We start from the raw sequence: 21,633 nt of genomic DNA on the forward strand, positions 1-21,633 counted from the left end.
CCAGGAAATACATGTTCCAGACACTTCTCTGGGCTCTTTAGGGTTTCCCAATCCACACAGGCTTGTTTCCCATCAGTGCCTGGCACTGTCTTATGAAAACGCAAACAGAAAGCAAGCATGCGGAGTGAAAATCTATGACACCAGATATTAGTGATGTTGTCTCAGCTGCTATTTCAGATGTCCTGTAGAGGATCTGAGGACCATCACATCCTTTGGTTACTACAGGATAGTGCTCAAGGACTAGACAGCTTGAACCTTGAACCTTGGCTCTGCCACTGATGTGCTGGGTGGTCTTGTGCAAAATTTATAGCCTCTTTCTAGCTCAGTTTTCTCATCTGTAAAATGGGGATAAGACTTTCTATCTTGTAAGTCTGCTGTGAAGATTAACTGATTTAATATGTGTAATATATTCAAATGTATGTAAAGGGCTTAGTACAGCAACTGGGGTAGCGTAGGTGCCCTGTAGGTGTCAGTTACTATTAAGACCAAATTACCCACCTTCTTAGCCCAGGACCTTCCAAGTTCCTGGGCTGCCTTCAGTCCCCACGCTCCTAGGAGTGGCCCAGTTCCCATCCCGCCTCAGCCACGCACGCAGACTCGGGGCAGGCACCGCACTGCTTTCTGGAGCCCCTTGCGGGCCCATCGCAGGGTCCCCGGGCCGCAGACCCCGCGCCCGTCCGCCCGCCGCTTACCGCCGCAGCGCCCCCTGGCGGCCGCCGCCGGCCCCAGCAGCGAGCAGTAAATCTCCTCCAGCCTCTCCAGGTGTCCCTCCCGGCTCGGGCTGGGCTCGCTCGCCATCTGCTCCACCGCTGCCACCACGGCGTGGAAGATGCGCTCCAGGGCGTGGCGGGGGCTGGCCTGTCGGGGAGGGCCGCCAGAGCCTGAGTCCCGGCCCGGCCCCCACCCACCCACCCCAGAGCCGACGCCAAGTCCTCGGGGCGTGGACAGCCCAGCGTGGCTGCCCCTCTGCCCCTGGGACCGGGCGGAGCGTCTCCGCGAAGGCAGCTGCGCCGCACGTCCAGGCTCCTCTCCGCCCCGCCGCAGCTGATGCCCGATGCTGCCTGCAACTGGGGGTCCCCTCTGCCCCTCACCCTCTGGTGCCCTGCAACGTCGGAACCCAGAGGGGCAGGGATGGCCGCTGGCGCCAGCCTCCTTCGAGCGACACCAAGCACTTGGATCAACGTGCTTCCCCCAGTAGGATGTAAACTCCAGGAAGGCAGGGGTTTTGTCCGTTTTGTTCACAGCTGCATCCCACAGATGCACCTAGAACGTCTCGTGGCACATAGTGGGTGCTCGATGAATATTTGTTGAATATTTCCTAAACTTCTGTCCTTCCTACACCGCCCTGACCCACCACCTATACTATTATTTACTCATTATTTTTCTTTAAATCAGCTCACTATTTTGGTTCAAAATTATTCCAAAAGGAAATTTTGTATCCCTACTCTTAATAAAAAGGCTAGTGTCAGTTGTCATAAATAGAAAATAACTAAGAGGAATATAATGGTCACAAAGCATGATTAGGAAATTCTAGCCAGGTGCGGTGGCCGTCGGGGCTCTAGAGCTTGAAGCTTGCTTTCTCTTTTTAAAAAGGGAGATCAGTGAGCGTTAAAGCGGTTTGGGGCAAAGCACCAAGCTGAGCATTTCTCCGTAAGAGAAACGGGGTTTAAAAGAGTTTCTCACCCTGCAGTCCCCAGGCTCTTTAGCACCTCCAGGGGCACGGCCCTGACACCCTGGGAACTGCCCAGAGACGGTTCTCTTGCTGTCTTCCCTCAGCCTCACCTGCCACCAGCTGAGCCCATCTCCTAATGGAAGAGGCAGGGCCCACACGTGTGACATGGGCAGGCACGACAGGCTTGCTCTCGCCTCTCTTCTGCGCTAGGGGTCTGCTGAGCAGAGTCTTAGCTTCCTGGGCTGAGGGAGAGTGGGCCGTTCTGCCCAGCTAGGGCTCCAGTGACTATCCGCTCAACCATCAGCTGAGTGAACAGAAGCAATGAGAGGCAGATGGAATCAGAGGCAGAAGGGGCCACAGGGACCAGCTCATCTTGTTGCTTCATTTTATAAATTAATTATAAATAAATTAATTAAATATGTATTGAGCACCCACTTTGTGCCAGGCACTGCTCTAGGTGCTGAGGAACAGCACTGAACAAAACAGACCAAAATCCTGTCCTCATGGAGCTTATATTCTAGTCTCTGTGTGTGGGTGCATGGGAGGAGATAACAAACAAGAAAAATTTATAGGATGATAAATAATAAGTGCTGAAGAGAAAACAAAGAAGGGCAGGAAGATGTGCAATTTTGGGGTGGGGCTGAAATTTTAGATAGTATGACCAGGGGAGCCGCCCTGAATGGTGACTTTTGAGTAAAGACCTAAAGGAAGTGAAGGAGCAAATAATGTGCATATCTGAGAGAACATTCCAAGCATAGGGCACAGCAAGTGCAAAGGCCCTGGGGTGTAAATATGTCTGGCATGTTTCAAGAACAATAAGGAGGCCTGTGTAGCTGGAGCAGAGAGAAAGAGAGCAAGGGTACACGAGATGGATCAGCGATGGAAATGAGGAGGTGGGGGAAGGTCATGAGGGTCTTTGTAATGTAATGACTTTGTAATGACTTTGGCTTTGACTCTGAGGGAGATGATGTGGTAGGCGCCTTGGCAGCTCCCCAGATTCCCACTCTTGGGACTGAGGCTCTCATGAGCCCTGTTGCTGGGAGTGTTGGCAGTTGGCAGCTCTCAGGAGAGTCCCTCTCCAAAATTGCCCTGGGCTGAAGAAAGCCACCTCTCCAAGGTCATGCTCCCTTCCTGAGGACAGTCCACATCCAATAACTAGTAGACGTGGAGTTATAAAGGCCTGGCCCTCCCCCTAATTTGAGATGACTCTGAAAGGCCAGCTCAGCTCCAGCGCCTCCTACAGAGTCAGCTGTGGGCGAGCTCCTTCCGAACTCAGCAGAATGAAGAAATGAGGACAATTAGACCCTGAGAAGCTGGGGCTGGGTCGCAGTCCAGTTGCCGGCCACTGAGAGCTGCCTCTCAGAGCTGCGTCTCCAGACTCCTGCCTTGGCCTCGCTCCCATGGCCCTCCGGAAATGCCTGGCTTCAAGGCCTCGCCAAGAAGCCTCTCCTGACCACACATGGGGCCGCCCTACCTAGAGACACCCACCTCTAGCACCCACCTCCAGCAGAGGGTCAGAGAGGCAGGTTGTCCCAAGCTGAACCCCCCAGTCATGAGGCCTTGTCAGCTGGTTTCCACACATGGGGAGACCAATCTACTCCCCACCTGGGCCTTAGACCAGGCCCTCAGCAGACGGGATGTGGGTTAGTGGTCAGATAAGGCCGACCCACCAGACCTGTGACTGGCTGAGCCACCTTCCCCAGGCCCCACTTGTCCTCAAGCCAGCAGGTTATGACTGGGAATGGCATCTCTAAAGCTGCCTCAAGAGGCAGAATTCCAGATAAGGAGGCCAGGGGTCCCAGGGGGTGGGGAGTGGTGGTGGACACGCTCTGGAGAGCACCCGGCCAGGCCGATGTCTAGGAACCCCAGCACCTGGTGGGGGAGGATGGGAGCCTGGGGACGGTTAGGGACCCCTCAACTCTAAGCTTCCCAGGGTCTCTAACTTAAGATCAGTGATGGGTTCCCTCTGGTCTCTCCCTGCTCTTCTTCAGCCCCTCCCCCGTGCTCTACACACAAAATGGAGACTCAGAGCAGCGGGCTCTGCATAAAGTGGGGGTGGGGGCATAACAGTTCGACTCTGCCTAAAAAACACAGCTTTTACTTTCAGCATTTCTTTTTGCTGTTGCAAAGTAGTGTATGTAACAAACCTGTTCATTCCAGCCCTGAACCGCCCTCTCCCTCCCCGCCATTCTTGACCTGGTGTCTCCCAATCCTACCCCATTCCTGACACCCTCAGATCCAGCCAGCCTCATTCCTAAGGGTACCCCTGAACCCCAGCTGCCTCCAACTCGGGGATGGAGTGAGGCTTGGGGTCTGTATTCCCCATATCACTGAGAAGCAAAAATCATTGTTCTTACGTGTTTGGCTTGGATGTGTCAAAATGGCACCTTCTGAGCCAGAAACAACTGCCAGAGCTGCTGGAGGGGTGGAGGGGGCTGCTGGGTCGGCAGACAAATCAACGTTGGACAGGAAAGCTGCTGCCTCCCCACCTTCCCGAGAGCCACGGCCATTGCGGGGGGGGGGGGGAGCCCACATTAGGGGCCACAGGTGTCTGTACTAAAACCAAGATGGGGCTTAGGTATGAGGAGGGGGGAGCTTTCCTCCACCATGCGGCTGTGTGGTGTGAACTCCTCAAAGTGGGTGTTGTAGAAGGAGGGGCGTGCTGGACGGTGCAGGTGGGGGGTGGGGGGAGAGAGTCAAAATGCTTAGACAGGTGGGTGACCACAAAGGAATGGTAGTCTAAAGGTGTGAAGGGTGCTTTTAGAGGAAACGAATGACAGAAGACAATCAACACGGTTTAAAGAGGCACCCAGCATTGCATAAAAGACACCCATCAAAGGAAGGATGCAAGGTGTAGGGCTCCGGGTGTGGAGGATGCCAAATGGGGAAAGGACAGGTGAAGAGGGACCATCCGATGCGTTCTGAGGGCAAAGCAGGGTCTGAGACATGGACTGCCAGGAGGACTGACACCACTTCCTGGGGCAGAACAGGCAGGGGATAGCGGACCCCTCGAGGGCACCCTCCCTTCTGGCGCCCGCCCCCTCCTGCACGGCAGCCCCCCAGCCCTGAGTCAGAGCAGCTCCGAACCTTGGCCATCATCCAGCCCAGCATTCCCGGAGGACAGGGTCACCTTTCTCTGCTAAAGGGTCACCTCAGACAGTGCTGGACTCTGCCCTGGGCGGCATCCTCCCCTACCCGAGAAGCCCAGCACCTGGTGCAACCCTGGGCCAGGGAGCCTCCAGCCTGCAGGAGTCCTGGCTGTGGACAGGGGCCGAGGCTGAGCCAGAGAGAAAAACTAGGAAACCAGTGGATAAGTGCTGGAAATAAACTGACTCCCCACAACAGGAACAGGGGACAAGTTAAATAAGTAACAGCTAACTCACTAGAGAGAATAACGTGCAACCATTAGAAGTACGTATCTTCCAAGGAAAAGATTTCCGTGTGGTATGATCCCAAAGGCAAGGGAAAAATAAAGATGATATATATGCATATATCCATGCGGTATAGAAAGCCGTATGCAGAGTGTCATATCTCAGTTTGTTAAAAGGGAATGGCTGGGCAGTGGAGCTGGGAGGTGATTGAACACAGACTTGAAGTCAGATCTGGGTTCAAATTCTGACGCAGCCACTTTGTAGCTGTGTCACCCCCTGTAGGTTATCTGCGTCTCTGTGCCTTAGTTTTGGTAATTGTATCCATTTCACAATGTTGTGGTGAGAATTTTTAAACGTGATATATGTAAGGTGCTTAACACAGTGTCTGGAACCCAATGGACATTCAGTAAACAGTAGCTATTATGTTTAGTATCGTCATTATTAGTAAGGAAGTATACCAAAATGTTAATTGCTATTCTGTCTGGGTAGAGGAGTGAGTGATGTTTATTTTCTTTTTTGGCTTCTCTGCATTTTTTTCAGATTTTCCGTAGCGGATGTGTATTCACTTTTGATTTAGGGGAAAGAGGTGAAATGGAACCAGGAGAAGGGGGAAGACGAGTCGGGTGAGCATCGCCGTGGGCGTGCAGGGCCCTGGGCTGGACAACCAGGGCCAGGGCAGGGCAATTACCTGCAGCTTCCTTTGCAGAGCGCCTGCGTGGCAGGCCTCCCCCAGAGCCGCCTGCAGGGCGTGGGAGACCACGTGGCGCATGCAGGCCTCTGGTGTCTGCTGCTCCTGGGCCGCCTGGATCTCCAGCAGCAGGGCACTGCACACGGAGGGAGATACCAGCTCAGGATCCACGAAGAGGAACACTCTGAGGACAGAGGTGGGGAGAGGGACTGATGAGAATGACTACGGGGAGGAGAGCCACTGGAGGGGCACCCTCAGAGCCTTGCAGCTCCCCAAGTTATTTAGTTCTTTGCAAAAACAGGAGACTCAAATGCAAAAGTCTCTAAAGGGGACACAATATGGACTGGTGGGGACTGTGGCAAATAAGAGCAGACATGGCCCTTCTAGAGGGGCAGCTGGTCCTTCTGGTCTCAGGTCTTGGTAAATTCCAAGCTAAGTCCGGCTCCCTCCCTCAGCGCCGTGGCCCAATGACCACATGCCTGTAGGAGGGACTCTAAATCCTTCCTGCCCAGCTGGGGCCCAGAGCCCTGAGTGAGTCCATCTTCTCTCATCACCCTTATCACACCAGAACACTGACCTCATCTACCCTCTCCTCCTTATTCAACTGTGTCATCCCAGCCTTTCCGATGCTAATTCCTCTGGACCCCTCCACTTCCCTGGACCCTCCGCGAGCACAGGGCCTCCATCAACACCTTTCAGTGCCAGGTCAACAGAGGTGCCTGCAGGGGAGGAGGCCACTCACCCCCAACACCATCAGCCCCTCTTCCCCACACTAACAGCGGGCATTTCCTTCATCTTATCTGAAGGGCTGGGCACCAGCAGCCGAAAGGCCCCAGACTTCCTGGTGTGAGTGTCACCTGGGATCCCTCCGCTATCGACACTCGGGAGCTGCCGCTGGCTGCCCGCTGGTGATGTGGCAGCACGGCCAAGGGCAGGGCGGAGATGGAACAAGAGAACTCCCGGGGGGCCCAGGGGCCACGTCCACCCTCTGCACGTGAGCGGCATAGCTCTGGATCCAGCCCAAGAGGAAAGACCGATCCTGCTTTCCACGATCTCGAGAGGACGCTCCCCGTCCACCGCTGGACACGTGTGGTGGATGGGAAGCTCCGCTGACCCCCCTGCCAATCCGGCCTCCTCTCACGCCCCTGTGTCGGGGAGCAGCCGCCCGGCCCAACACCTGGAGGGGGCGGAAGGCAGCGCCCTGTCTGGGGCCGCTCACCTCTCCTGGTAGGGGTACAGTTCACTCGGCAAGTTCTGTTCGGCGATGACCAGCCTTTGGTACAGCGTCCCTGCAAAGCAGACCCCTTCAGCCAGCCAGCCCGGCTCTCTGACCTCCACTCCCGACTTTCCCACAGTAGGTGCTGGGATTTTTGAGCTCCCTGGAACCCTGGAGGCGAGGCAAGACCTTGGGCGGAGCTGGGGTAGCAGCGTGGGAGATAAAGCCACCCGGAGCTCTTACCTGGGACTGCCGTCTCGGTCTTCAGCCTCACGGCGCAGTCCAGGGCGACCGTGCAGTAGGGGGCCGGCAGGGTCAGTAACCTCATGCAGAAGGCGTAGGTTCTCCGGTAGAGCTCCTCGGCGATGCCCGTGGCCTGGGTGAGGGGGGAGTTGGGGTGCCCAGAGCCCTAGGTCACGGAGGGTCCTGGGTGGGGTGGGGTGGGAGAGGAGGAAGGGCGGGCCTGACAGCCAGACCTGGGCTCACACTTCTGTCCCAAATCTACACCTTCAGCCTCTTCTCCCAGCATCCAGAAGACCTCCTCTTTGTCCGCCTCTCAGACTTACCCAGATGGAAATCCATCTCATCTTGTCCCGCCAGGGGATCCACTCCCTCCCAACCCTTCCGCTCTGCGGGGCGGCGCATTTCTGCCCTTCTCCAGGCTGGCAAGCTTGGAGTCACGGCTCGGCCTGCTTTGCTCCTCCTGGCATCCCGCAGGCATGAGATACCCCGCTGTGCCCCAGGGGCTCCCCTTCCCCCAAGCCCTCTGCGTTGGCCGGAGCCCAGCCCTATCCTGACCACGGATTCCAGCAACCCTGGAATTGCTCTCCCCACTCCCGCCTACCCCCCCACCCCGTCTTCCTCACCACCACCCCCTCCCTGCCCCCTGTGACTATGCACAGCTCCTGGTTACTCTTCTCAAGACATTTTCTTGGTTTCATGTCCCTCTCTGTGTAGGGACCAGCGATGGCTCCTATTGCACATATGCGCAAACCTAAGCATCTCATTCTGGCATTCACGGCTCTCCATGCGTTCTGCACACGGCCCGACTTTCCCCATTTTCTCCCCAGTTTCGCTCCTCGTGTGCTAGGGAGAGGGCACAGCTAGTGCAGAGAAGTCAGTTTGGGGCGGGCTGCCCACGAGTTCTCCTAGGCTCGCCTTGGCAGAGAGTGGCTGTCCACTGAGGGGAGAGGACAGTGTCCAGCCCAGTCACGCGGGGGTCCCCATGACCACCCTGACCCTCAGGCCCAGCTCACCTTGGTAAGCACGTACATTAGAGTGTGCAGCAAGGGAATGATGACATGCCGGAGGTCCTCACTTTCTGCCTGGAAAATGGGATCACATGACATTAATGGCCTGGGGGTTAGGGGGGCTCAACACGTCCTAGCAGGAGGCAGTTTGGGGGTGGGCAGGAGATGGGGTGGAAGTTCCACCATGCCAGGGGGAGTGGAGAGGGGCACAGTCTGCACTGGTAGAATGGGAGAGGGGTGGGGTGGGGAGGGCGCACAGGTGTGGAAGCCGGCTGTGAGGGTGTGGGGGAGGAGGGGTGCGGGGAGCTCGGTCGGGGAGGGGCAGCGTCCACTCAGGCAGGAGCTGGCAAGCCTGTTGCCAACTTGAGGCTCTCTGGAGGGCAGTGTTTCCCAAACAGTTGCACACAGAGCATTGGGTGGCATGGAGGATGGTTTTAGGTGGTACAGGATAATTTTGAACATTTTTAATAGTTACACATTTATGTTTATAGGTGTTTTCTGTTTCTGCAGGTGATATTGGTTTTCCATTTATGATCATGTTATAGGATTTCTTTGAAAATATAACTCCAGTAAAACAATGGGAGTCAATGTAAAGAAAATATTGCTTATAGAAATATTTATAAGTATTTTCCATACTTATAGAAAAGTATAAGAGGGAGAGAAATATGGTAAAAATCCTGCAGGCGGTCCAAAATGACCAAAGTTTGGGGGACACAGCACTGATGGGACCGAGTCCCCGGCTGGATCAGCCTCTCTTCCTCTCCTCCCTGTCTGCCTCCCCGAAGCCCGAACACCCACCTTCTCCAGTTCTCTGAGCAGAATGTGGACCAGTGCCGGACTCTTGCTGGGATCTCGCTCGACCTTCTTGTGCAGGGACCATCTCCACATGCCTGGGCCGGGAGAAAGGCGAGCCCGCACAACCAGGCGGGGTTGGGGCTCTTAGAGGAGACCCCTCTGAGCAGGCCCCTGAGCCCTGGAGTCCCAGACTATGACTTTGACCAGGCGCAGGTCTGACCCCTCAGCTGGGCGCTTGGCTCCAGGTGCACATGGGTGGGCTTCCTAGGTGTGGGAGTTCTGACCTGCTTCCCTTTGTGGACAGTGAATTCCCAGGGCAGAGAGGAGCAGAGGTGGGGCAGTAGTGGGAACGGGTGTGTGCGTGCGGCTGTGGAGCAGCATTGTTGACAGGTCAGCGCCCCAGCCACATTTCTGGAAGTCTGGCAGCCTGGGGTTTTGTTTGCAAGGGGAGTCAGGGAACGCGGTTAAGAAGGAGGGCGGCTTATCCCCAGTGCGCTCTGCCCCAGGTGCTGGTGTCGGGGGCTGGCGGCAGAGAAGTCTTCTTGGTCCTTCAGGCTTCAGGTGTTTCTAGCAGAAAGAGGACTTGGCTAGAAGCCCCTCACCCTGTGAGCTCTAGGCTGGGGTGTTTTCTGAGGACGTATGGGCAGAGATGGCTGGACTGGTGGGGTCGGTGGGAGGAGCAGATAGCCTGCCTGCTGGCTCTTACCTTGGTTGCTCTGCAGGGCTGGGGCCTGGGCGCTGAGCTCCCGGAGCACGGCCTGCACGCTCCGCTCCAGGTCCAGCTCCACATCTGGGCAGCAGGGGTAGGGGTGGGGGGCTTTGAGGCCAGGAACTTTGGAGCTCAGCCTCCCTGGCCTTACCCTCGCCCCTGCCTTCACTTTCCCTGAGAACGTCTTTAGCCCATTCTATGAGCCTCAAGAGGGGCCCCAAAGAAATCAACGTGGAGCCGGCAGCCAGCACGTGGGCCGGGGCGGGAACATGGCTTTCCGCTCAGCACTTCTGTGCTCTGTGGAAGACCAGCATTCCCCAAAAAGCAGCATGTAAACCAGTGGTGGCCAGCAGGACAACTTTAGGTGTACACAAATGACCGTAAAATTGGAATAATTATGCACTTATTTTAATGTATATTAGAAAAAATATATATATAACTAGCTCTTCAACTTACACATAAAGCTGAAGTTTAAAGACACATATCAGATAAATACTAGGACAGGAGGTGACAACTCTCTCCCTGACTGAACTTTACTAGGCTCCCCGTAGCTCTCTTCTCCACTGGGCCCTGACCTTGGCCCCTGTCCTGCCTTTGGCCTGCCTAGCCCAGTTTTAGCAAGAATCCTGCTAAGTCAGTTTATGGAGGATCTCCCACCCTTGATATCTGATCAGGTTCTTCCACCTTTGATGTTCAAGCCCTTGGCCACCTCTAGCAAGAATCCTATTAGGTCCCGTTAGCAAGAACCCCCGCCCCGATGTCCCCTCTGAGCCGTTTTCCATCCACTGGCCCTCACTCTCTTGTTTGGCTGCAATCCCCAGCTGTCTTTGCCTTATTTGGAGTTGAGTCCACTCTCTCTCCCCTATTGCAGTAGTCTTAAATGAAGTCTTCCTTACTGTTTTTAACAAGTGTCAGAGTAATAATTTCTTTAACAGTGGTATGTTGATATGGCAAAATGATGAAAGTGACACAAGAACAATTGACATTTGGAAAATGTGGTAGCCGTGAGAATGCACCTCCCTGATGTCCCACTACAGGGAGTTGAATTGGCCAAGGTGGGGGAGCATTGTGCTGCTGTGCTGTAGAATACATCACTTTGTGCAAGGCCATGCTTCGAGGCCACTGACCGCCTGTTAGTCTAAGACATTTCCACCCACCCCCCCGCTTCTCTTTCTCCTTCATTCCAAGTCAGATTCGCATCACGGTCTGACAGCTGGCTCTCCCAGCCTTTACCAGCTCCCTCTCCGTTTTCTGTCCTACAGGTGTTTCCCCACATAAAGCCTTGCACGTCTAATCCTGTCTGGCTGTCTGCTTTTTGGAGGATCTGGGCTAACACAGGATGTGTGGGAGACACTCTCCACACCATAAATTCTTGTTTACGATGAACTCCAATCAAGAGTTTCTCGTTGTAGGCAAGTGTGCATTCTCTGATTGCCAGGCAACACAAACCACATGCCTCAGGGGTTCCCCTTTCACCTTAGCTGTCAGGAAACTTCCAGCCGAACTGGGGCCCTGCCTCAAAACTCAGCTCATCTCAAATGATGGGAACCTCCCTTCTCTGCTCCTCTTCGGAGCCCCTGATGGATGTTCTACTTAACATCTTTCTTGATTGTCTCAGTTGTCTTCGGAAGTAGGCAGGATAGAGATGACAAATTAAAAAAAATCAGCAGGTTGCTGTCCAGGAGTCAAAATGTATTTAGAACAAGGCACCCCATGCACTGGTGCTCACAGACTGGCCCCTCCACGGCTCTGGCGTGGGCCTGTGCAAAGTCCGCCGGGGCCACTCGGCGTCTCTGAAACCCCTACTTTCCTCCTGCCTCTCACTTGTCCCCCTGGACCACGTCAAGGCCCGATCCTGAGTCTCCTCCAGGCTGAGAGTGGGCTGTCACAGTGCACGTTTGCCCACCTGGCCACTCTGCTGGGCAGGGCAGCATCTCCCTGAACTGACAAGGAGATCATTTAGCCTCGGGTGAAGGCCGGTCCCAAGCTGTCCTTCCATCTACCCGTCTCCACCTTGCATGAGGACTTAATGAGTTACTACAGGGTGAGTTATTAAAAATTTAATTGACGTTATATCTTCCTTCCTCCCTCCCTCCCTCCCTCCCTCCTTCGCTCTCTCTCTCTTTCTTACTGTGGATTGCACATAAAGACTTCAAACTGTGACAACTGTGATTTCCTCCTGGCCTCATTGCTAGAAGTGCAGCCAAGCTTTTGTCTTCTGAGCCCTAGTTTCCCCCGCTTTGCAAACAGAGTTAAGTTTTTATGTTTCAGAGAAAAATAGAGAAGTTGGCAGTAGCCCTGGGAGACAACCCCAAATAAACTTTGTTTTCGAAAGTCTGGGCAGCCGGAACAAACTCTCAGGCTTTGGTCCACATCTGGCTTGCAGACGTGTTTTGTTTGGGCTTGTAGATGTCTTGAAAAAAAAAAATTGAATTAGCTGCCAACATTTGCAAATCAGGAGATTTTGCAGAAAAGTTTGGGTTTCTGGAATCTCTTGAAAGTCTGTTGACACTAGGCATGCATGTTTGTCACATGCGACAAGCTTCCCCCTTGAGATGGGACACAGCCACCATTGTTATTCACAGTCCCTGCTCTCCTTGTTTCACTCCTTTATATCCTCTACCTGCCCTTGAGTCTGAGCCCCCTGGCTAGCTGACTGAGACAGTCAAGCTGGATTGTCTGAGAGGGATGTGGAGGAAGGCTGCTGCTTTTAGTTACAGAGGAGACTGCAATACAAGGGTGGGAGGGTGGATTCCCCAAGACCGCGAGGGCACACAGGGTGTGTGGGCCCAGGGGATGAGGAAGACCAGGCTGGCTGGAGCATAGCTTACCAGTGGTGGCAAAGATCTCAGACGAGGGCAGCTACGCACTAAACTCTATGCCCTTGAGTGTACAGCAAAAGTCTCCCGGGTCACTCTCACCAGAGCACAAGAATGTCCCCAAAGGAGCCCCCTCTCTTACAAGCCTGACCAAGCTGTTCTGGGGGCTGCAGCCACAGTAGACTGAAGCCCACAGACTTTCCCCACCATCCAGACTTTGTAAGCTCTGGACTTCTCACAAGATCCCAGGGAGCGGGGAGGTGCCCCAAGCAAATGACATCGGAATTTGTATTGACCTTGGAAAGTGATAACCTGAAGCTGGATTTTATTTGATTACGCAAAAGAAACAAACAGGATATTTCCTGTGCCTCAAGTGTCTTTGTTGTTCATATATGATATGCATGTCTAACATCATTCTTGACTCAGAACAGGCAATAAATAGATGACATCCATTATTATCCTCCCCTCCATCCAGGCATGTGGGACATTGCTAGCTGGTATCCAGATTACTACTAATATTTAACATTTAAATAGCACTTGAAAGGCATACGCACAGTCTTACATAGGTGTGGCAAGACGAGGTTACATGTTCATCAAACCAATCCATTTTTGTCGCAGGTAGATGGGAAGACTACATTCCCAGACACCCCTGAAGTTCCACAGGAGCCGTGTGACTGAGTTCTGGCCAATGGAATGTGGTGGAAGTGACGTATGTCACTCTCGGGCTTGGCTATACATCTCTGCACTACCCTCCACGCTCTCTCTTCCCACTCAAGGGGCCTGTGGGAGACTTGTGTTGAAGAAGATGGTGCCACGAGAGCGAAGAAGACTCATCCCCAAAAGAATGTATGGAGCCCAGATTGGATGGGGGTGTGAGTGGGAAACAAGGACTTGTGTTCATCCGTTGACATTGGGGCCATTAGTTATAGCAGCTGACATTCTCTGACTGACTCCTGGATATGCAAATTGTTTCGAATATATTATCTCATTGGATTCCGAGCAGAGCCCTGTGAGTTTGTTGGGACAAATACCGTTCTCTCTGTTTCATAGATTCAAGGTCAAGAACCTTTTCCCAGGCGTCATATTGCCCCTCCAACCACAGGAGGTCAGACCCAGAGGGACCTCAGACGCTCTCTTCCCATTTTACAGTTGGGGAAATGAGGCTCAGAGGGGAGAGGCGATTTACACCAGGCCACAGAGCTGTTGGCACAGAGCTTTCTCCTTGTCAAGTGCTGTTCTCTAAAGCTGCACTCTTCAGTGTGACCATTCATCTGCTTACCGGGAAAAGAGAGAAGAGGGTACACCCAGGTGGGCCCATGACTGTATGTCCATCTATGTGTTCCTGGGGTCTGAATGCAGATAAATGCCCCTGATAAAGTTGCTTGTAAAAAGGTTCCCAACTCTCAAACCAGGGTAGGTGTTATTATAGCTAAAGAGATAATAGAGAAGGAAGGACAAGACAGGCTGACAGCGTCCTGACCATGGTAGGACCCCCATAGCTCAGGGCATGCTCCTCAACTTCAGACATTCACATCTGTCCTAGGACCTGGCAATGCCAGGTGTCCATTGCCCTCTCTAGACAGAGTTGAATCTCTCCCCACCCCCTTCTTAGGATATTTGCCTTTCTCCTAGTTTCCGACCTTAGCTGCACATTAGAATCACTTGGAAAGCTTTAAAAAATACCAATGCACATCCCACCCCAAACCAATTAAATCATATCTGTGAGGGTGGGGTCTAATAGTCTTTTTTTTTGTTTGTTTCCTGAGGAAGACTTGCCCTGAGCTAACATCCATTGCCACTCCTCCTCTTTTTTTGCTTGAGGAAGATTAGCCCTGAGCTAACATCTGTGCCACTCTTCCTCCATTTTTTTTTTGGTATGTGAGACACCTCCATGGTGTGGTTGGTGAGTGGAGTAGGTCCATGCCCAGGATACAAACCCACAAACCTGGCCGCCAAAGTGGAGTGTGTGAACTTTAATCACTTGGCCACGGGGCCAGGCCCAATCAATGTCTTTAATAGCTCCCCAGGAGAGTCTACTGTACAGCTGGAGTGAGAATTACTGTCTTAAGTGATAAGCTTGGAGTTCTAGATAATCGATCTGATAGTCAAGGAACGAGTATAGTGACAAGATGCTCCGAGTTCCCAGAGGACAATCATCCCAGAATTAGGGATGAGGTCACAGTGTCAGGATGGCCCCTCCCTGGCAATGCTCCTGGCTGTTATAGTGCTGGGAGGAGATTTAAAAGAATACAATCGGAGAAGGTTAATTTTTGTTGTTGTTCGTTAGCTTGTTTTGCAAAAGGCATAACCTTTGTTCAGAAATGTAACTCTTGGAGACACCAGTGCTCGAACTCTCTGGGGGTCCAGCCGTGACTTGAATAAAATCTTCTAAGATTTTTTCAAGCGGACCATTCCTCGTCTTCTCGGAGTTACCCCATACCCTCTTGTGATGGTTAATTTTATGTGTCAACTTGACTGGGCCAGAGGGCACCCAGATACTTGGTCAGACATTTTTCTGGGTGTGTCTGTAAGGGTATTTAGATGAGTTTAAGATCTAAATTGATAGATGGAGTAAAGCAGGTTGCCCTCCCTAATGTGAGGTGGCCTCATCCAGTTAGTGGAAGGCCTGAAAAGAACAAAAGGCTGACCTTCACCCAAGTAAGAGGGAATTTCTCCTGCTTGAGTGCCTGCCTTCCAGCTGGGACATGGGTTGTTTCCTGCCTTGGACGTGAACTGAAAGATGGGCTCTTCCTCCATCTTGAGCCTGCCAGCCTTCGGACTGGAGCCACACCATCGGCTCTCCTGGGTCTCCAGCTTGCTGACTGCGAATCTTGGAACTTGTCGGTCTCCACAGTCACGTGAGCCAATAATAAATTTCATTCCGTATATGTATGCACATCCTACTGGTTCTGTTTCTCTGGAGAACCCTGACTAAGATGCCCACAGAGGACCGTGGCATCAGGATGGGGAAAGCTGGCGGAATAACCGAACTTAATATCTCCTCAGCCTTCTCCAGCTGAGGGGTGGAGAGTGGGAGGGTGGACATGTCCGCCCAGGTGAAAGGGCTACAGGGAACCTCGTGTCACTTGGTACACACAAAATTATTACCAAAGGGATTGAATTCATAATTCCCAAGGGATGTTTCCCTCAAACTAGGGTGTTGAGGTGAATTGTCCTTTTCCACTCTCTGGATGTCAGCTGTCAGAATCAGCACCCCCTTCCTGGAATGGAAATGCAGAGGCACCAACGAACTCTTTCTGGTCCACTCCCTTTTAAAAAAATCACTATAAAATCACTAACCCAGGTCACATTACCTCGTGCCAGGTAAGCCGTAGTACAACTGAAAGGAAAATGGTTTGTTTACGTGTATTCCAATTCAGACTTGGAGCTCCTGGGGTAGGTGAGTTCTCTACAGGTGAATGTCTTTTGGTACATGTTGTGTTTACTTGTTTCCACTTCAGAGGGTGACCTTTTCCCAACCCTGACCTCTGAGTCAGGGTCCATCCTCCTGGAGCCCTTGGGTCCCCTCACATTGACCACTAGGAGCTCACTCACTGCCCTTCCAACCAGAGATGAGGACTTGTCTGAGAATTCCTTGGTGTGTAGACAGCTCCGTCTCGCCCTCTTGGCTGCTCATTGAAATCATGGGATCTGCACCCAGATGCACCGTTGGCTGGAATAACATTGCTCATGCTTTGCTTCCATCCCATCCCTTATCCTCTCTTACCCCCATACGGAATAAAGGCTCAGATTGTTCTAAAAACGTTTGCAGGAATGGCAAAATAACAATAGCTTTGGTGCCCTTGAAACGTTGCTCTTTTGTATCCCTCAAAATAAATATCTTACTTCTCAGGTGCCCCTCTTCTTAGCTCTAGGATGAGAGGACTCCAAGGGCTGTAGGAAGGTTGGGGAAAGCTCAAAACACTGATAATTTGGGAAGACAGCCAGGACAGGTAGGGTCCTGGTCCTGATGGGAAAACTCCCTTCAGAGCTGAAGCTAGATTTCTGGGTTCAAATGCTGATTTGGCCATACAAGATCTATGTGACTTTGGAAACAACACCTGTCCTCTCTGTGCCTCAGTTTCCCCTTCTGTAAAATGACTGCAATAATAATATTATCTTCTGGGGTTGTTATGAAGACTGAATGAGCTATATTGTCAAGTGCTTTTTTCACTACTTGATTTATTGTAAGTGCTATATAGGCTTTTGTCAAATAAATCCAAGTGTTTGGTAATAAATCTTGGATATTATTGTCATTATTCCCAACGTCCAGCTCAGTGACCTGTAAGCAGCTGGGGCTTACACAAAGGTCTGGTTGTCCATCCCTTGAGATGTTCTCACCTTTGGGCAGCCGAACTGGGGTCTCACAGCCTGGCTGGGTGGAGTTGGCCCTGCCAGTCCTGGGGGCATTCTCACCTGCAAGAGGGGGTTTCCCCACTATGCAGCCAGGTGCGCCAGACCCCTCTCCCCCAACCATACTGACCTGAGCTCTCCATGGGAGCCTGGGGAGTGTGTGAGGAGGATGTGGTTGTCTCAGGCGGCAGAATGGAAAGTAACGTGGTTGTTTTTCTGCACAGAAGTGGTTCTGCAAAATAAGAGGCAGTTAGCATAAGTGGTGGGGAGGTACAGAAAGTACATTTGGGGAGTGAGAGGCTCCTGGGTGACCTCGGCTTCTAGTACGCTGAAGGGAAGCCCAGATTTATTTAAGAAATACTTATATGGTGCTTGCCATGTGCCAGACACTCTTCTAAGCACTTAAAAACTATCAACTCTTTAATATGAATATTAGCCTTACGAGGCAGCTACTATTTTCTTCCCACTCTACAGATGGGGAAACGTACACAGAGAAGTTACAAATCTATTCAAGGTCCAGTAGCTAGTAAGTAAAGGAATGAGTATTTGAACTCAGACCATCTGGGTGTAGAGCTCACACCCTCAACCATGACCCCAGGCTGCCCCACTGTGACCCCAGCAGGAGGGACTCCCGAAGTCTGCTTCCCAGAGCAACAAAGCCCACAACTGAAAAGCAGAGGAATTCTGAACAAATCCAAGAGCTTGTTCTTTGAAGAAAAAAAGAAACATACCTGGGAAAGCTGATCCAGAGAGAGAGAGAAACAGAGATAATCTTGGGAATGACAAATGCTTGTAGCAAAAAGAAAATCTGAACCCTCTATATCATTCATGGTTTTCTAGGAAAATAAAAATGACTTGAAAGGCTATAGAAGAGTTAGAAAAACTGCTCTATTAGAAACCAGGGAGGAAACAGAAAGCTATCAAAGAGCTAGGTCTAAAAAAGGGTGTTGTCTGACTCAGATGGTTCCACTGATAAGTTCTTTCAAACCTGCAGAGTAAAGAAAACTTCTATGTTATTTAACCTGTTCCAAAGCATAGAGAACAAAGGAAAGAGTCTCTGAAGAAGCCAGTTTACCCTTGATACCAAAATCTAATAAAGAGAGTTTTAGAAAAAATAGATGAAGCACTTCACATCCGTTGGGATGGCTATTTTAGAAAGAAAAACAGCAGAAAATAACAATTGTTGGCAAAGATGTAGAGAAACCAGAGCCCTGGTGCCTTGCTGGTTGGAACGTAAAACGGTGCAGCTCCTGTGGGATAGAGTCTGGCAATTCCCCAAAAGGGTGAACATGGAATCACCATATGACCCAGTGATTTCACTTCCAGGTAAACACCCAAAAGAATTGAAAATAAGGACTCTAATAGATACTTGCACACCAATGTTGATAACAGCATTATTCAAAATAGCCAAAAGGTAAAAACACTTCAAATGTCCACCAACAGACGAATGGATAAACAAAATGTGGCATATACATACAATGGAAAATTATTCAGCCTTAAAAAGGAATGGAATTCTGATACCTGCTACAACGTTGATGAACCTTGGAAACATCGTGCTAAGTGAAATAAGTCAGACACTAAAGGAGAAATATTATATGATTCCACTTTGATGAGGTAGCTAAAATAGGCAAATTCACAGAGACAGAAAGTGTAGAGAGGTTACTAGAGGCTGGGGAGATGGAGGAATAGGAAGTTATTTTTTAACAGGTACAGAGTTTCTGTTTGGGACGATGAAAAAGTTCTGAAAACAGATAGGGGTGATGATTGCACAACATTGTGAAAGTACTTAGTGCCACTGAATTTATACTTTTAAATGGTTAAACTAGTCAATTTTATGGTATGTATATTTTACCACAATAAAAAAAAAAATAGGTCAGGTTCACCTATAAATATAGAAGTACAATAGTAAAATAAATATCAACTAATCGAATTCAATGTGTTAAAATTATAATGTACTGTGAATAGTTTTAGCCTTTTATAATCATAGAAATGAATATTAAAATCTAAGATACCATTGGAAAAGATTAGAAAAGATAATAACATCAACTATTGGTGAGGATATGAGAAAATTTGCTGTCTTACTCAGCTCGTAAGAATGGAAATTGGCATAGCTTTTCTGGAGCACAGTTGGGCAATAAGTATCAAAATTCAAAATGTGCATACTTTTTGTCCAAGTAATTCCACTTTTAGGAATATATCTCAAGGAAATAATTGGACCAGTTAATAAGGAGCGTGTACAACAATGTTCATTGAAACATTGTTTATAATGGAGAAAAACCAGGAGAAACTTAAAGACCCAATTATAGAGTGTCAATTAAATGAATTAGAGTAATCTATGCAGTGGAATACTATGCAGTCACAAAAATGATGGTGTATATCTGATTTACTAAATTGAAAATAAATATTTCAGAAGTATTAATTTTAAACGGTAGGTAACAAAACAGTTAACACATTTCTAACACATTAATTTTAAAAAGGATATTTCTAAATTTGTATGTACACGTTGAAAAAAGTCAGGAAAAACTGAACATCAAAATGTGACACTGGAGGTTCTAGATCTGGTTAAGATGGAATAAGTACTCTCCACTGTAACTCTCTCACTGAATGCAACTAAAAACTCTGGATAGTGTGTAGGCAACAGCTGTCCAAGGATTCCGAGAAGCAAATGATAGCAGGCAGAGTGGGAAAGGAAACCAGAACTTGAAGCAAGAACAATCTGGCAATGAGTTTTCTGCGTTTCCCCCTCTGTTATACCCTGGCCTGGATACAAAGGAAGCCTGAAACTCAGAAGTGCACACAGAGGGCCGACAAAAAGAGCTAGAAGAAAAGCCTTTTTCTGGTCTGAGGAGCAGAAAACGGGCCCCTAAATATTAGAGAGATGGGAGAATTCCTTCTTTCTTTTCATTTTCTCCTGCTGTAGCCCCCAGGCAATCCTGTGACAGCAGCAGCAGCGACAGCGGCTGTGCAGGTGCCTAAAGCTCTGAGGAGGGGCAATTCTTCTTTCTAACTAGAGGAACTGTGGTCCCAAGGGCATGGGAAGAAGCCTTATTGCTTGTTTCCCTCTATCAGAGGAACAAAACCCAGAAATAACAAACAGAAAATGCCTAAGAAAATAGTAGACCTAAATAAAAACATATCAATAATTACATTAAATGTGAATGGTCTAAACACACCAATTAAAAGACAGATTGTCAGCATAGATTTCTTTTAAAAAAGTAAAACAAACCAACTCTATGCTGTCTACAATAAATTCACTTCAAATTTAATGCCGTAAATAATTTAAAGGAAAAGGACAAAAAAAAAATACTATGCAAATACTAATTAAAAGAATGCTGAAGTGGCGATATTAATATGAGACAAAGTAGATTTCAGAGTAAGGAAAATTACCAGGAATGAAGAGGGACGTTACATAATGACAAAAGTGTCAATTCATGAAGAAGATATAACAATTGTAGACATGTATGCACCTAACAACAGGGTTTGCAAATATATAAAGGAAAAACTAATAGAACCAAACACGAGTAGACAAATCTGCAATTGTAGCTGTTGATTTTAGCAGTCCTCTCTCAGCAAGCGATAGAACATGCAGGTGGAAAATCAGCAAGGATATATAAAAACTGAATAATGTATCAACTAACTGAATTTAATTGGTGCTTATGTTCATACAAAAATCTGTTCACAGATATGTACAGCAGCTCTATTCATAATGGCCCCAAACTGGAAACAACCCACTGCCTTCAACAAGTGAATGGATAAGCAAACTGTGATACAGCCAAAAATGGAACACTCAGCAATAAAAAGAGACAAACTACTGATATTATAATGACAAGTGTGAATCTCAGAGACATTATGCTGAGTAAAAGAAGCCAGGCTCAAGAGGTTACTGGCTGTGTGCTTCCATTTACATGACATTCTAGAACAGGAAAAACTATAGCGTCAGAATATAGATGAGTGATTGTAAGGGGTTGGGGGTAGGGAGGAGGATTGACTAAAGACGAGCAAGAGGGAAATTTTGGGGGCGATGAAACTGCTCTGGATCTGATAGTGGTGATGGTCACAATAATCTATACGTACGTTAAAATGTATAGAACTGTATAGCAAAAATAGTCAATTTTACTGTAAAAAAAAAAAAACCCACATCTTAATTTCTGCTGACATCAAGTGCTTATATGCTTATATAGTTTTTACCAAATCCTAGAATTTACCAAAAAAAGGAATGCCCTTTGTATCTTCAACATTACAAGAATATTTTAGTATGTTCAGTGGTGCTCTCACAGCTTTATGAAAGCAGACCATTTACAGACAAGACACCAGCACCGGTGAGGAAGACGCCTGGGGAACCGCGGCGGAAGGCGATAGACATTTCAATATACACCCTTTTTTTTTTTTTTTTTTTTACCATTTTAATTTTTTTTAACTTGTGCATGTTTTTAGATATCTTAAAAGCAAATAAGCCTCTATATCCAGCTACCAGCTAATAGGAAATACAGAACACGCTGATGCATACTATCAGGATGAAAAATCCAGACTCCGAGAAACTCTACGGAACAAATGCTCTGTTTCCTTTAACAAATAAATTGCCGGGAAGGTGGGGCGGTGGTGGGGAGGACAGACAGGAGGATAAACGGGAGGGGGACCTATAGACTAAAAGGAACTTACAGGACGTTATCAACCAAGTAAATGTGTGAACTTTGGATCCCTGTTCAAAGTATTACAAAAAACTGTTACATTAAAGGCAATCGGGAATTTGAACACTACAG

At 49.5% G+C, this 21,633-nt stretch overlaps 1 protein-coding gene across 21 annotated transcripts in view; it reads right to left on the bottom strand.

The window, feature by feature from the left end:
• Positions 1-21,633, bottom strand: part of PIK3R6 (phosphoinositide-3-kinase regulatory subunit 6) — a 53,312-nt gene that overhangs the window by 23,503 nt on the left and 8,176 nt on the right. For 7 of the 21 annotated variants that reach the window (XM_070563397.1, XM_070563409.1, XM_070563400.1 and 4 more), the window contains 9 exons: positions 17,004-17,105; positions 16,862-16,936; positions 9,699-9,782; positions 8,996-9,087; positions 8,204-8,272; positions 7,191-7,323; positions 6,951-7,020; positions 5,732-5,915; positions 693-858 (listed from right to left, as the gene is read on the bottom strand). In XM_070563397.1, coding sequence (XP_070419498.1) covers positions 693-858; positions 5,732-5,915; positions 6,951-7,020; positions 7,191-7,323; positions 8,204-8,272; positions 8,996-9,087; positions 9,699-9,782; positions 16,862-16,936; positions 17,004-17,016 — 886 coding nt within the window. In that variant the 5' untranslated portion in view covers positions 17,017-17,105. Of the gene's footprint in view, positions 1-692; positions 859-5,731; positions 5,916-6,950; positions 7,021-7,190; positions 7,374-8,203; positions 8,273-8,995; positions 9,560-9,698; positions 9,783-16,861; positions 16,937-17,003; positions 17,106-21,633 lie in introns of those variants that run through there. The other 14 variants (XM_070563404.1, XM_070563406.1, XM_070563401.1 and 11 more) reach the window with 7 other exon arrangements.

This window comes from Equus przewalskii, chromosome 10, assembly GCF_037783145.1.
Source record: "Equus przewalskii isolate Varuska chromosome 10, EquPr2, whole genome shotgun sequence".
Classification (NCBI taxonomy): domain Eukaryota; kingdom Metazoa; phylum Chordata; class Mammalia; order Perissodactyla; family Equidae; genus Equus; species Equus przewalskii.